The sequence below is a fragment of the Myripristis murdjan genome, chromosome 1 (assembly GCF_902150065.1).
Source record: "Myripristis murdjan chromosome 1, fMyrMur1.1, whole genome shotgun sequence".
NCBI classification, from domain to species: Eukaryota; Metazoa; Chordata; class Actinopteri; order Holocentriformes; family Holocentridae; genus Myripristis; species Myripristis murdjan.
The window spans coordinates 23,692,579-23,708,635 of NC_043980.1; the positions used below are offsets into that span (position 1 = coordinate 23,692,579).

Below are 16,057 nucleotides of genomic sequence, written 5' to 3' on the forward strand. Positions count from 1 at the left end.
TTTCAAAGTATGTTCCTCGGTCTCAAGACTAAATAAAGCCCCATAATCTAGCTAGACACCATCCATATGCAGTCCTAAAAGTTCTGTGGTAGATGGCTGTTATTGTGATAGATGTGCATGAGACACAACACAAATGAATAAAAACCGACTGAAGCCTGAGACTTGTCATTTCTCCTGTGGACCATTTGGCCACGTTGACACAACTGAGAGTAAAAATCCCACTTTATAGGTAATACTAGGAAGTCTGTAGTGTGTTTCGTGACCCAGGGTTCATAGTAAAAGTGACACCAAGAATTATGGCAGTTGGGAATAAAACATAGCTACATAAACAGTATTTCTTGAGTTAACAATGTTTTTTAAAGCCTTATCGCTGAATTGTTTAGGACTCACTTCCCTCTCTGATCTGAAAAATAATAATTAGAGTAATTAGCATTTGTTAAGTCCGACATGTCTCTCCTGCTGACCTGGCCAACTGTTCTCTGGCCTGCCCTGCTCTCTTTTTACCATAAGTGCAAACATGAGCTCCAGGTGCAAACACATTTGGTTCAAAGTGACAGTGTTAAAAGCCAAGAATCCCCTGACGCTGTGCCACACACATGCCTGGGTCAATAGCCAGCTTTCTCCTTTTGGCAGGACTGTTGTCCAGTAGTAACTTCATTATTGGCCCTAATTAAACGTCAAACACAGACTTGGAAGGAGAGTGCATTATGTTTTCTTAATGAAGCCACTCAGCAATCCCACTGAGTATGAATGAGGTGAAGTACTAATCCTGTGTTCATCATACAGTAATGCAAAATAAACAGCTTTGTGAGCTTTGAGCCAATCACTGAAGGAATATATATAGAGAACTTAAAACCACTTTAATTTCATGAGGCATATAATATTTTTATATTTTCTATCTTCAGTAAAATGTTGCCCAGTGCTTGGGTCTGATCCAGCTGCTATATCCAGCCTGTTTCCATGGGCTTCCGCTCTCCTTCAGGACAAGTGATAGCACCGGTCCATATCCATCAACCAGCAGGATGCTTTAATCCACCATTAAGCAGATGAAATGTTGCGGTGAGGCTGTGACGGCAAGAGTGGGTCTAAAATTTGTGCCCATGCCCCTTGAACCTGACCACAGTCATGGGCTCTCTGCGCCAAAGCACCAAGTGCAGCAGAACACAAACCTCTTACTCCTCACACCCTCGGAACTGGATCCAAATGTCTTAGGTCTCAGTATCCTCTATTTATACGCTACGTATATTTACAACGGGCCGGATGATTGGGATACTGCTGCTAAGTGTGTGAGCAAAGAGAATGTAGGGTGCACTTTTTTCCTGGGCTATTCCAAGGGGACAAGGAGTTTATCAGGGGTGAGTAGGGTAAGCATGTGGCCTCTCTGGTGTTGTGGCCTCGTGTTGTCAAAGAATCAGGTCTATAAAGGTGCATGACCAAGCTGTTTTAAACGAATATTGCTTGTTTTTGAAGAAAAAATAAAATAAAGTGTCTTTGATTCATTTAGTGCAAAGCGCCGGAAGTGGATGTATTATGGCATCTACCTCATAATGTAGCAAGATGGTGTGATTCAGACTAATTTTATGTAACTAATGTACTGCACTGACAGAGGAAATTGTTATCTTTAGTCAGCAGTGTGGGTAGTTACTCATTACAAAGAAGAATATTCGTATAGTCATAAGAAAAATGGACACTGTAATGACGAGAATTCACACACTGCATGGCTGCAAAAAAGTCAGCAGGTAAGAATAACAATTTAACACTTGATGCTGATACCAGGTCACCCTTAACATGATCAGCTGTGATAATAATGTTTGTATAATGGGAGTGGACTGGTCTAGAATTACATTTTTGTATAATTTTACATTCATTATGATATGCAAAACTTATCCTCTATCAGCACTCCTACAATTTGGTGTCCATCTTTGTATTCTGCCTCTGGTAGGGGCTGATCTGAGTATTTTACAGAGAGTAATTAGTAAAATAATGCGATTGCAGTTCACAGAAAGTAATGAGTAACTTTACTGGCACCCAAACAATCAAGCACACAAACGCACGTACTGACAGTGATGCACACCCCTGCACAGCTGGAATATGCCATTCATCAGCAGCATTTGAATAGTGCAGCTGGGTTGAGATGGTCAAAAGTGATAAGTGTCATCGACACGCTCAGAATGCAAAGAATGATCATCAGAGCTGTCACTGTCATAAAGTGAAAGTGTTCATACAAGCTTCTGCCGTATTCATTTCATTCTTGTACAAAGTGCTGGTATAAAAAGTCTGTTTAATCCTGATCTATTTTGTGAATGGTGAAACAGACATGGATGAAAGTCATACTTTTTAAATTATTTCTTAAAACTAAGGTTACATTTACTGCCTGTGTCCTATTGAGATAAATACTGATGAACAATCTATATATTAGTTTGTATAGAATGTGTCCAATCCAAGAAAGACAGGTTTGATACAGGTTTGATCTTTCTTGGATTTCTATTATTTATTTATTTATTTGTTTGTTTTTATGTTTATTTTTTGTTTGCTTGTTTGTTTGTATCAGCTGAGGGTAAGAGTGTAACTACCGTGCTGATGAGCTAAAAACACAACATTTCATTCCAAATGTGTCTTTTTTTTCCCCTTCAAAACACCATTACTGTTTAGTTAAAGACAGGACATCCTGCATTATTTAAGGAAAACACCTTTCTTTAGATTATACCATTTATACCATGAAATAGCTGGACCAAAATGCTACTTTGAAGTTGAACTGGATCTGAATGTGGCTTCACCTTGACAGAAAGAACAACTGCACCAAGAGCAAAGTAAGCAAATCCTGCTCTCTCCATGGGTGGCAGTTTGGGATTGAGGGGTGGTAGGATCCGCTCGGTCTTTGTTTTCCATCCATCATGAGATCATTACAGCCTGCTGTCATCATGAACTGCTCCCTGGATGAGGAGCTGATCCTGGGCAGCAGGGTCTGGACTCGACCCAACTTCTCTCTCTGTTTACCTCACACCTCATTAAAAATGAGTCTTAGTAGAGGAGGAAGCTAATGACTCAATGAACAGTATGCTGCAGTTTCAGAAAAGAAGCATTTAGTATTTGTTTGTTGTTTTCCTCAACAGTGACTAATGTACAGCTAGGGAAGCAGCCCAGACAAACTTTTTCATGGTCCAGAAATCAATATCAGGGTTTGCATTGTGTCTCTTTCTTGAAGAGATTCTTCATCCACACATCCTTCTGTGAGTTTTTCGCCATGGGAGGAGAGTGAATGAAATCCAGGAGTTACAGTTTATAAAAAGCTTGGAGTGTTTGTTTCTGTAGTTAGGCCTACACTCAGCAGCCTGGGCCCCCCTTTCATTCCTGACTGCCCGGGTGAGGAGGGCAAGATTTATTTAGGGGATGCAATGAAAAGTGTGATACAGAATGCTTGGATGCGCATGGCATCCCTGTTATTCGGCACACGCTAAGGGATGTTTGTCACAGGAAGGCTGCAAAGTGCCACGCGGTGTTGCCCTCAATGCATCATCTCCTCCAATAAACACACAACCTTTTATCTTTATCGTTAAATGGCATCTTTATAAATATCCTCCCCTTGTACAAAAGATTTTCACATTGTCCATACTGTATAAAATGTGAAATGCTGGAGAGATCCATATATAATGAGCTCTTTACATCATTCACTGATTCACTTATTTTGAAGAAAAAAATCCCATTTTATGTGCTGTGCTTTGCCGCACAATAAAGTACGTTCCCACAACTACATAACATATAACAAAATGAAAGTCCTGCAAGTACGGCAGCAAGTACTGCAACACTGACAAACTTTGTGTGAAAATGTTCAAGTAATGCATACAGATCACTTTGGGTGTCATGCTGAACTCAAATGATGATCCATAAAAGGCTACTAAGTATTTTTATCCCAACACGACCTTGTGCACCATACTGAGTACACATTCCCACATTCTCACTGCATCCAAAATATGACTGCTCAATTTCTCTGTTATGCTTTATCACTATGACAGCAGCACAAGCTTTCCTTGTATATTTCGTTCATACATTTCACTTTTCACAGCTAAAATAAATCTCTTTCCAGTTTCATGACTTCATTTTAAGCATATAGTGTGGCAAAAAAGAAGAAAAAAGAATTTGTTTGCATCTGTGCTAACATCGGGTCTTGTCATCAGTTAAACTGGAGTCTGTCACAGTTTGGGAGGGGATTTCCACCCTTGGACACTGCATTCTCTTAAATCTGATACCTACTGACTGACATTGAGTCTCACTGCCATGTTCAGTCAAATTTGAGCAATATATTTTGACTTGTGTTTTTGTCAGTGTGTGAGACCAGACAGTGTCTATACACCTGTCCTGCCAGCTGATGCCAGGTGCTCCCTGCTCTGTGTGGGACCAAAAGGCACTGCGGTGCCGAGGTGTCCCACTGACACGACCTCAGTGGCTTTCTGCCCCGTGAACAGTAAGAAACCTTTGAAAGGTCATATCAGACAGGTCATGAACAGGTTAGTATTTGTATTGTTTCATTTTGTTGTGCTGGCAATGATAAACTTTGGATTTTTTTTTTAAATTATAGTATTTCATTAATTTATTTGTAAGGACAATGTACATTAATTGATATTTCAGTAAGTATGCCAGTGCTGGCTAATTTTCAACTGCAGTACAAGTACAGATAATTGAAGTAGTTACAATGAAAAATTCAAAATAATGCTAATTCTCAGTTAATCTATTTAATCAGCATTATTTCAAATGCATAACAATCAAGCAGCTTCGTCCAAAGTAATCCAATTACACTTCGGCATTAGCTCATCTAATTAAGAATGTAAGAGCCTGGGATATAAAGTCACTGTACAGTGTCCCATCAGGATTCTGTTGTACACAGGGTTATAGAAAAGGAGAACAGTGGGATGATTTGACCCTGAATGGGAGATGATGATGGGACTATGATAAAAGATGACACAGTCCTAGCTCTCCTTAAAAACCCCTCTGTTCACGTGAAACACTGTGTGAACTGACCGCACTAATCAGTGAAGATTCATCAGGACACATAGCTGACTTCAAAGTGATTTGTAGACGACATGATGGGTTATTTGGGAATGTATTTGTCTGGAGTGCAACATTCATACTTATCATCAGCACAGAGATTGCAATCTATGCTGTTTGGTTTATTTATACAACTTAATGAGTTTGAAATACAGACATATAGGCCAAAATAGTTTTGTTTATCCAGTTACCCAACAGAGGGCACTAAAGTCAGAGGTATATAAGGTATTTGGCCTGTACTTCAAACATATTCCAGTGAAAAATGCATGTTTGCTTTGAATGAGAAATTAAGTGCACAATCAGTTCTGAAATGCAGAGTAATGTTCAGTGTTAAAACTTGTAATGAACAAAAAACTGCTGAGCTGCAGTATTTCAGTAATCCGTTTTTGTTTAGATTAAAATATTTGTGCAATGATATTTGCTTAACTAAAATGATGGAGAATTGAAAAACTGAAGCTACTGAATTCTACAGTTTTTAAATTTAAGCAAGCTCACTCAAGGTTTGGCCTCATGACATAGTATTCATTTGAGATGTGTGGACAATAAGCAAAACTACTGAAATACACAGTATCTAATTACTAAATATAGCAACCTAGAAGTGATTTATTAATGCAGAAAATTCACAAATCTATAAATGAATATTTACTCAAAGGTAATAATGTCTTTTTGATAGATTTGATAGATTCTTCTAATTTATACAAAATTAGATTATTGTACTGGATGTTTTCCCCCCACAATTCATGCATTTGGCCTTTTTTGTAAGAGAGGGGCAATGGTGGGTTGGGAAAGCACTTTCACAGACTGTCCAATGGTCTTTCTTAAATTAGCCATGGGGGCAGGAGGCTCCCTCCCCGTGCTGACAGAAGGAGGAGTCTGCGGCTGTCACTGTCTAATGTTTCATTATTACCTGCACAACCCCACAGCACTCACTACACTTGTGTTTTGTGGCCACATAGAAACAGAGGGAGAAGATAGAGTCCAAGGCCCCAGCTATCACAGATTTTTTTTTCTTCTCTCAGTTTTTTCCCCTTGTTGGGTGAGGGATCTGCTTATTACTGCAAACTTGCAAGGCAACTAGCATGGATATGGCTGGTTGTCTGCAAAGGTCCCGGCTCTGTAAAACACAGGCAATTTTCAGATGCCTCCCTGTTTTGTTTTCTTTAGGCTTCTGCTTTGCCTCAGTAAAAGCAGAGCCATTTGACCCAGCAAGCTCGTATCAATATAGATCGGGACCTAATGAAGATAATATCATCATCGCCAACAACGGGATCAGGGTACCCTTTGGGAGGTCTGTGTATCTGGACCCTCTAAGTGACCTGGTAACTGAAGTGCAGCCTGGTGACCGCTGTCACATCACAGTTCTGGACAATGACCCACTAGCCCAGAAACCTGGGATGCTGACCCCTAAAAAGTTCCCCTGTGCATTTGGACCAGATGAAGTGAAATACACTCATTTTGGATCGCGGAGTCCCAGCAAGGATCGTGTGAAGCTGCAGCTTCGTTATGACTCCCAGACGGACACTATTATCATCCCTTTCATGCTGGAGGTGGAGGTGGTATTCCAGCAGCTTGAGATTCTCACCAGGAATATGCCCCTTACCGTAGAAAAACTCAATGGCAACAGCAACCCTATCGACAAAAAGGGTCTGGAATTTTCCTATGAGGACGGGGTCACAAAGTGTAAGATCACTACTCTGGTCGGCGCCGGAGGTCTCCCCAGGTATGGCACACTTTTGAATAACTCTGCCAATGGCCAAATGGTTGACTGTGATGAGTTTGTTAAACAAGGCATTCGCTACAAGCACACTGCTAAAACCAACTCACCAAACAGAGACTATATTCCAATGATGGTAGAACTGCAGGATAATGAAGGCAACACCATAATGCAAGAGCATTTCCAGATGATGGTTAGAATCAAAGAGGGTTCGGAGAATACAGCTCCAAAGCCCAGCTTTGTAGCCATGATGATGATGGAGGTTGATCAGTTTGTGATGACAGCTATTACAAGTGATATGCTGGCTGCCGAAGATGTTGAGTCTGATCCAGATGATTTAATTTTTAACATTACTTCACCCCTGGGCCCTCAGCAAGGATATATCATCAGCACAGATGATCAAAACCTGCCCATCACTTCCTTTTATCAGAGAGACATCAAAGATCTTAAAATAGCATACAAACCCCCCTCAGAAGACTCAGATGTGGAGAGGATTTTCCAGCTAGAGTTTGAAATTGTAGACACTGATGGTGCTGTGTCTGACACATTTGCTTTTATGATTGTGGTGAAGCCTATGAATACTTTGGCTCCTGTAGCAACCAAAAATACAGGGCAGCTATTATTTGAAGGGCAGTCCCGAGCCCTCTCCAGCTCACAAAATTTAGAGATAAGTGACGAGGATAACCTGGAAGATGTGAGAATTAGTGTTGTTGACGGTTTAAAACATGGTGAATTGACTGTGCTGGGCAACCGCAGAAAATTCTTTACACCTGCTGATCTCGATGCTGGTATTGTTGTGTACCAACATGATGGCAGTGACACCTACAGTGACAACATTATTTTTAGAATGACTGATGGCTCTAATGATGTGGAGTTTTTGTTCCCCATCACTATTGCTCCTACTGATGATGAGCCCCCTATTATCAACGCAAACACTGGACTGGTGCTATTCAAAAATGAAGTCATGCAGATCTCTCCCTTCATTCTGAGTGCCACAGACATTGATTCAGAAGATTTGACCATTAAATTTATCTTGGAAGCCCCTTACTCTACTGTGGGGGAGCTACTTCTCAGGCAAGTGGAGCCTCCCTCTGACCCCTCTCTCTGGAAGTTCAGTGAGACAGATGAGATGTTTGAGCAGGTGGTTACTGAATGGTTTCAGCAAGATATTCTTGATGGAAAGCTGTTCTATCGTCACACTGGACCTCACAGCACCAGTACTGTAGTAGACCAGTTTGTTTTCCGGGTCCAAGATGACAATGATCCTCCCAATCAATCAGGCGAACACATGTTCACTGTCAAAATCCATCCTGTTGATGATCTCCATGCAGAGCTTTATCCAGGTACCACCCTACACATGACAGTCAAAGAGTATGAACTGACACCATTCAAGAAGAAATTTTTGCGTTACACTGATCTAGATTCAGATGACAGGGACCTGAAGTACACGATTACCAAGGCCCCAGCAGATGCAGATGAAAACAACCCATTCCCACTGGGTGAAATTGTTCTGACTGACAGCCCTGACACTCCAATCACTGAATTCACACAGGCCCAGGTCAATCACCACAAAGTGGCTTACAAGCCTCCAGACCAGGAACTAGGCATCACTCCAAAAGTTGTTCAGTTTACATTCATTGTGGAGGACACTGCTGGTAACACAGCAGATGGACTATTCACCATTTTCTTACAGCCAGTTGACAACAAACCCCCAGTTATCACCAACACTGGCTTCAATGTGATGGAAGGAAGTACATACATCATCACTCAGAAAGAGCTGCATGCAACAGACACAGATACAGATGATGAAAATATCATATTCACTGTGACCCAGATTCCTCAATATGGGCAGTTGCAGTATTTGGGGATTGACATGTCAAACAGCGAGACATTCGTGCTTGAAGACATAGCAAATGCTCGTCTGACTTACATCCATAGTGGAGAGGAATCCCTCAGTGATGTCATCAAGCTTGATGTCAGTGATGGTTTTCATGAGATACCAATCATCATGAAGATCACCATTGAGCCAGTTGATGATGAAGCCCCCACTATCATGCTCCCTGATGGTCTGCTTGAAGCCTCCATTGATGTGCTAGAGAATGGAGCAACAGAGATTACAAGCAATGTCATTCAAGGTCGTGATGAAGACACAGATGACCTCATGCTCACATTCATTGTGGAAGAGCCTCCCGTGATGGGTGAGATCCTCGTCAATGGTGCCCCCGCTGAGAGATTCACCCAGCAGGACATCATCAATGGCGCAGTGGTGTACGCTCATGTACTTGGTGAAATTGGACCTGTCAAAGAACATGACTCCTTTAACCTTACTCTGTCAGATATGTCAGATCAGTGGGTTGTTGGGGGCAACAAGGTCCAAGGTGTGAGAGTTCATGTCACCATTCTCCCTGTTGACAGTATCCCACCTGTTGTCAGTGTTGGAGAACAGTTTGTAGTCATGGAAGGGGAAAAGAATGTTATCACTCTGGAGCACATCCAAGCTGAGGACATAGACACCGATAATGATGATATCCTGTGCACTATCATTGTCCAGCCAACATCTGGCTATGTGGAGAATATCTCCCCAGCCGCAGGCTCTGAGAAGTCTAGGGCAGGCACCGCTATCTCTGCCTTCAGCATCAAAGACATTGGCCTTGGTCACATCTACTATGTCCAAAGTATTCACAAAGGGGTCGAACCTGTGGAAGACCGTTTCACTTTCCGCTGTTCAGATGGAATTAACTTCTCTGAACGCCACTTCTTCCCCATAGTCATCATTCCAACCAATGATGAAAAACCTGAGATTTTCATCAGAGAGTTTGTGGTAATGGAAGGCATGAGTCTGGTTATTGACACACCAATCCTGAATGCAGCTGATGCTGATATTCCTGGAGATGAGTTGCATTTTGAGATCATCAAAAACCCCAAGCATGGTACAATAGTTCAGCAGCTCACCACTGGTACCGTCCAAGTGGACAAGTTCAACTTGGAGCAGATCAAAGAGGCATCTAACATTGTATACGAACATGATGACTCAGAGACCAAAGAGGACAGCTTTGAAATCAGGCTGTCTGATGGGAAAAACACAGTGGAAAAAAAAGTTCTTATCATGGTTATACCCGTTGATGATGAGACACCAAGAATGGCTATCAATGATGGACTTGAAATTGAGATTGGAGAGACCAAAGTCATCAGCAACAAGGTTTTGAAGGCCACAGACCTTGACTCAGAAGACAAAGAACTAATATATGTTGTGCGTTATGGACCTAGCCAAGGTTATCTTCAGCGTATTTCCAAGTTTGGTGACGTTATGGGCAACATCACTCTCGGGATGAACTTCACACAAGATGAAATTGACAAAAATCTCATCCAGTATGTGCACACGGGTCAAGAGGGGATCCGTGACCTTCTGAAGTTTGATGTTACCGATGGCATTAATCCCCTTATCGACCGTTATTTTTACATCAACATTGGAAGTATTGACATGGTCTTTCCAGATGTTATTAACAAAGGTGTAACTCTCAAAGAAGGAGGCAAAGTAACTCTTACTACTGACCTCCTAAGCACCACTGATATTAACAGTCCTGATGAATATCTCAGCTTTAGTATCACACGTGCCCCCAGCAGAGGCCATCTAGAGAACACTGACCACCCGGGGGTTCCCATCTCCACCTTCACCCAACTGCAGCTTGCTGGCAACAAGATCTACTATATTCACACCTCTGATGATGAGATGAAGATGGACAGCTTTGAGTTTGAAGTAACAGATGGGTACAACCCTGTCTTCCGCACCTTCAGAGTGTCCATCACTGACGTAGATAATAAGAAACCTGTCTTGACCATACACAAGCTGGTTGTGGGAGAAGGAGAAACAAAGCTCATTACACCATTTGAGTTGACAGTTGAGGATCGGGACACCCCAGACAACCTGCTGCGTTTCATCATCACCCAAGTGCCAGTACATGGGCAGCTGCTTTTCAACAACACAAAACCAATCACTACCTTCACCAAGCAAGACCTGAATGAGAACCTCATCACCTATAAGCATGACGGCACTGAGACCAATGAGGACAGCTTCTCCTTCACTGTCACAGACGGCACACACACAGATTTTTATGTCTTTCCTGACACGGTTTATGAGACACGCAAGCCCCAGATGATGACCATTCACATCAACACAGTGGATAATGGTGTCCCCCAGATTGTGGTCAATAAAGCTGCAGCATCACTCAGGGTCCTGAACACAGGCCACCTGGGTTTCCTAATCACCAGTAAGGCCCTCAGGTCCGAGGACCGTGACAGTCCTCAAAAGGTCCTGAGATACATTGTGTCTGAGGCTCCTCTCCATGGCTTCATCATAAACACTGCCTTGGGCAATGACAGCATCAAGAACTTCACACAAGGTAAGCTAATATCACATCACTAAATATTTTCAGGTATTTCAATGAGATATGTTTTTTTAACTCCATGTTTGGTATTATTAGTATTAGCATTATTATCTATTTCTAATCTATCTAATAAATTATAACCATCATCAAATTATAATGGTTGATAGAGGTCATGTGGAGGAATAATAATTTATGGCAGATGTATACTTAATGCTAAAAAAAAAAATGAATGAAAAAATGAAAAAAATAAGGATTTTCTGATGGATTTTGTCAGGTTCTTTTACTTATCTAAAACTAAAAGAGCCTGACAAAACTATTACTGCCGCTACAAATAACAATAGATTGATCTATAGGCTCATCTCTATAAGATGATTTTCAGATATTTCTAAATTCTCACAAAAGAATTGTCTTTCATATTGTTTTAAATGGAAGCCTGTGGGCTGTAACTAAAGCTTTGTAAAAAGCGGGGCAATCCTCTCAATAACCTGAGTCATAGAGGTTTTCACCTTACACCCTGTCTCTCTATGTTTCTCATACCATCAGCTGACATTGACGACATGAAGATTTGTTACGTGTTGTTGGATGGAAGCAACGCCACAAGCGATATCTTCTACTTCACTGTTGAAGACAAGGGTAGGAATTATTTAATTTTATTTCACACTCTTACACATTTACGCCACAGCAGGCCCATTAATAAGGGATCATTTGCCTGCAGCCGTTCCTCAGACTTTATCTGACTTTTAATGGCTTCTTAAAATTAAAACTTCCTGTTCTCTGTCAGTCTCCCAAATGTTTGCATCACAAAGACTTAAGGCAGTTGGCCATGACTGGCAGCCAGAATAGAGCCCAATCTCTTTTCGCCTCACTGGAAAGAGGAGCAGGTTTAAAGGACACGGGTCAAAGGGGACTTGAGCCAAACACTAACTATGGGTGTGTAAAAGTGAAAGAGGTGGGACTACCAGACGATGAATAAAGCTCTAAACTTTATTGTTATTGAACAATGGGGTATTTTCCTTCAGGGTACCTTTCAGAGCTTTCAGAGGTCTCCTGTCGTCATGTATTTGAAATGACACCATGACACCGTGTAAAGGTATTCTAAGCAAGATATTCACTTTACTTTTTTTGTTGGTACACTCAATGGTAGACTGTGGTAGGCTCAATCTCACAAAAACAGCAAGAGCACAAGGTTTGGGCTTTGAATATCCTGAAAACATTGCTTTTTGTTGTCTGTCTGCAAATGTGCAAATTCTGTGAAAGTGAGCATAGAATTTCAAGTCTTGATTTTGTTATTACTATTTTGGTTAGTTAAATTAAAAAAAAAATGAAAAAATTTAAAAATTAAAAAAAAAAATTGGCATTTGTGGAAGGTATTCAAATTAGTTTCATTAGCAAAAAATCAAATGAATAGTTTTCTTTTTAGCCTCTATTTTTGTTTTACTCATTATGAGCATTCATTAGGGTCCTCCTTATTTTGACAAAAAATCCATTCCTTTGCCTCTCTAGGGGCGCTCATCTCACAGGCTTTAGATTTCACTTGCTGTGTGTATTTATATGCCTTGTAAATTTACTTTTGGTCAGATGTCATACGAGCCCCACTTTTAAATGTCATAAATATCCACAGGTTACGCGTCTAACATGACAATCTTGTGGTCTTGTCAGCCTGAAGTATTTATGTGCATGCACATGTCCTGTTGTTTCTGCTGTTAGTGTGTCATTGAGGCATTCTCTTATATGAATCATATATGCATACTACAGACATGACAGAGATTTATATTGTGAATGCTGCAATTTTGATTTGTTTCGTGACTTGTCATCTGTGACTCCACTTTAGATAGACACAAACAGCATTATAAATATAGCAAACACAACGCAATAAAATGGAGCCAGTCGGATGTGCTTTGCTATTTTGACATCCGCTGTAAAATGCAAAAACAATCTTATGCGTTGAAATTCAACAGATTGAGCAGAGAGAGTTTAGTCTACAATTATGCTGGATTCATGGCCATGTTAGTGGCAATGACATCATCAGGCCTATTCGGAAGGGAGGAGTAGGAGGAAGAGTTTTTTTGGCAAATTGCTGGCTTTTTCTTGGTCAAAATGAAGCCCTCATATTAGTCTCAACAAGGGCCTAGTAATTAACACTCTCGCCAGACTGTACATGAAACAGGTGAGAAGCTTGTTTGAATGAGGGTTGATTGTTCTAACAACAATTGACATATTTAACATGACAAATCATATTTCATGTTGTGTGCAAGTTTTCATTACATCAATATGTCTCAACCTATAAATGAAATATATTCATGAATATCTGAGACATATGTCACCAACTCATTCATTGAGGGAAATAAATCTTTCCTTGTAAGTGGAGGTCTAACCACAGGAGGGGAACAGAAGGGCTTCAATTAGCACCGCAGTCCCTTCTGTTTGCTGTTCCCCTTTGTTTAAGCTTCCAGCCATCTCAGCTGTACCAGGTGCAGTGATGCAGGCTGAGGCATAAAGCATCACTCCAGCTGGAGGAAGACTTTGTTTCTGCCTGACCATGGTTCACATGTAGAGGGCACAGACTGGGCTGCTGTCCCCTCATGCCACATCATACATATAATTCACAGCACACACGTGTATAAATATATGCGTGAGCATATGCGCAGCCATAGTCACATCTGGATATGGAAGCCAAATAACAGCCAAAAGTAAGGTGAGCCCACCAAGGGATCAGTAAAGTAAGTGAAACAGAGGCAGTGACTAAGGAGGTGGGGTAGGACTATACTGGACATGTAGGGGCAGGTTGAGATGACTCTGATGGTCAGCCTGTCTGCCAATAAATCTGAAAGGGTCAGCAGGGTTGTGAGGGATTTGCACCCAAGATTATGTGCTAAATCTGATTTTGTTTGCAATATACATTTTTAAAATCTTAAAGTGTGACTTAGTTGAATGGAGTTAATTCATTTTGGTAATTCACACTGAAATAGAAAATCTTGCTCTGACAATACCCCTATGATTCATTACTTTGTAGTCAACTAGAAGCTACTTCCCTGGCTATATCCCTGTTGCTTAGTATCTCACCGGTCATTGGATAGATTTTCTCCATGAGAAAACTAACTGATAGACATACAGAAAAAAAGTAGGCTAGAACTGGTTCTGTACAGATGAGTGTATCTGTTTGGGTTAAAAATGCATGTGATCACAATGCAATGAATAAAACAGTGTTTCCTCTGTGGGATTCACCTCATATAGTAATGATTTTTCCACTAATCACTGTAGACATACCACTGCAAAACAGTTTAGCTACCTGAGTGCTTAAGTGTATCTCGGCTTAAGTGTAACATCAAGCTAGGAAATAGCCCTCAGATGCACTGATATGGGCAGCTGCTTAAGGGTCTTAGCAGCCTTTAAAAGGTACCTGCCACTACATGCAGTGGACAGATCTTTCTTCACAAGTGGGTCAGGCACACATACACACTCTGGCACACATTCCCAACTATAAACATACTTTTCAAATACCTGATATTAGTTTGTGTGGGCATAGGACCCTCTCAGTATGTATGGCAGTGGGATCAGCAAGGCAGCTGATTGGAGCGCTGTAGGGGCTAAAGCACATATAGACTCCTTGACGTACGGGGGTGGTACACATTTGTGTCCATCCATGTGCATGACACTGCTGATCAACTAAGATCTCCATCAGAGGCCTGTAGGGGTCAACAATGGCAGAGGCATGTGCGTGTGTGTGTGTGTGTGTGTGTGTGTGTGTGTGTGTGTGTGTGTGTGTGTGTGTGACAGCATGTGTGTGGTAGGTTTGGCACCTTTGATGTATGGCTGTCATAATTGTGTAACAAGTGTGTCCCAGCATGAGGTCAGAAGTGGACTCTCAGCGTCAGGTTTGACGCTCAGCGTCTCAGAGTGGTCAGCAGTAGCCTTCCAAGTGCTTAGAAAAAGAAGTTGCTTCGGTAGCTCTATCTGGTCAGGAGCCAGAAGGAGGGCCTGCGGAGTGCATGTTTAACTTCTCACCCCGTCACAGAGATGTAATGGCAGGAATGTGTCTCATGAGCATAAATCAGTCACAGCTGAGCTATGAGCTGAGGAAAACCCCAAAAAGAACCATCAGATAAGTAAATAGAGAAGAAAATAGATGAATCCATTGACAAGTGAATATACATGTTCAGGTAAATAGCCATTTTATTCTTGATGTCCCATAATTACTTGGGGACGTGTGGACAAATAAAGGAGATAATTTTTGCTAGGCTAAGCCTTTTTTTATCTGATAGAAATAACTGAAGCAATGAGTCACAAGTCCCAGTAATCCTTGAAATCTTTAGAATCATGAAACCTGATTTTGTACAGTACACAGCTAGCAACATTTCAGAGTCATTTTCATTTTGAAAGAAGCTTAATGCATGGAGCCCCTGATTATCTGATGACCCACAAAGACTCTTATCTCAAAGGTTTAACAGGTTGAGTGTGAAAGCTGCAGTGAGAGGTTATTAAAAGGTATGGTGATGAATGAGCTGAAGTGAGGAACTCTCTTGCTTCATCTTTAAATCTGTAGTTTGCCTCCAGACACCCTGCTATATGAGGAGAGATGGGCCTCAACTTAAAGTCTCACCCACCTTGACCTGAAAAGTCAGAATGATGTGTTCATTTGACATTTCAAATAAATAAAATAAAATAAAATAAAAACACTACAGTAACAAAAAATGGTCATGCTAATTTTTTTTCTGTGACAGTGTTTCCAAACTTGTAAATTCCATGTTGTTTTATAAAGTTTAGCAGTTTGCTTTAGTCATTGTGAGTGACAGGTGAACTCTCAGTGGATTCTGTCCCTGCAGTTAGAAGAACAAACTTAACTGTCTAGACATGATGTGCTGGTGACCTCGAATGCAAACTGTGGTTCAGTTTGGGTCATTGCCTCCGTCTTCTG

At 41.1% G+C, this 16,057-nt stretch overlaps 1 protein-coding gene across 4 annotated transcripts in view; it reads left to right on the forward strand.

Moving 5' to 3' along the window:
* Positions 1-6,128: 6,128 nt before the first annotated feature.
* frem3 (Fras1 related extracellular matrix 3) overlaps positions 6,129-16,057 on the forward strand; it is a 32,185-nt gene continuing 22,256 nt past the window's right edge. For all 4 annotated transcript variants that reach the window (XM_030049396.1, XM_030049392.1, XM_030049408.1 and 1 more), the window contains exons 1-2: positions 6,129-11,157; positions 11,686-11,775. In XM_030049396.1, coding sequence (XP_029905256.1) covers positions 6,129-11,157; positions 11,686-11,775 — 5,119 coding nt within the window. The remainder of the gene's footprint in view (positions 11,158-11,685; positions 11,776-16,057) is intronic.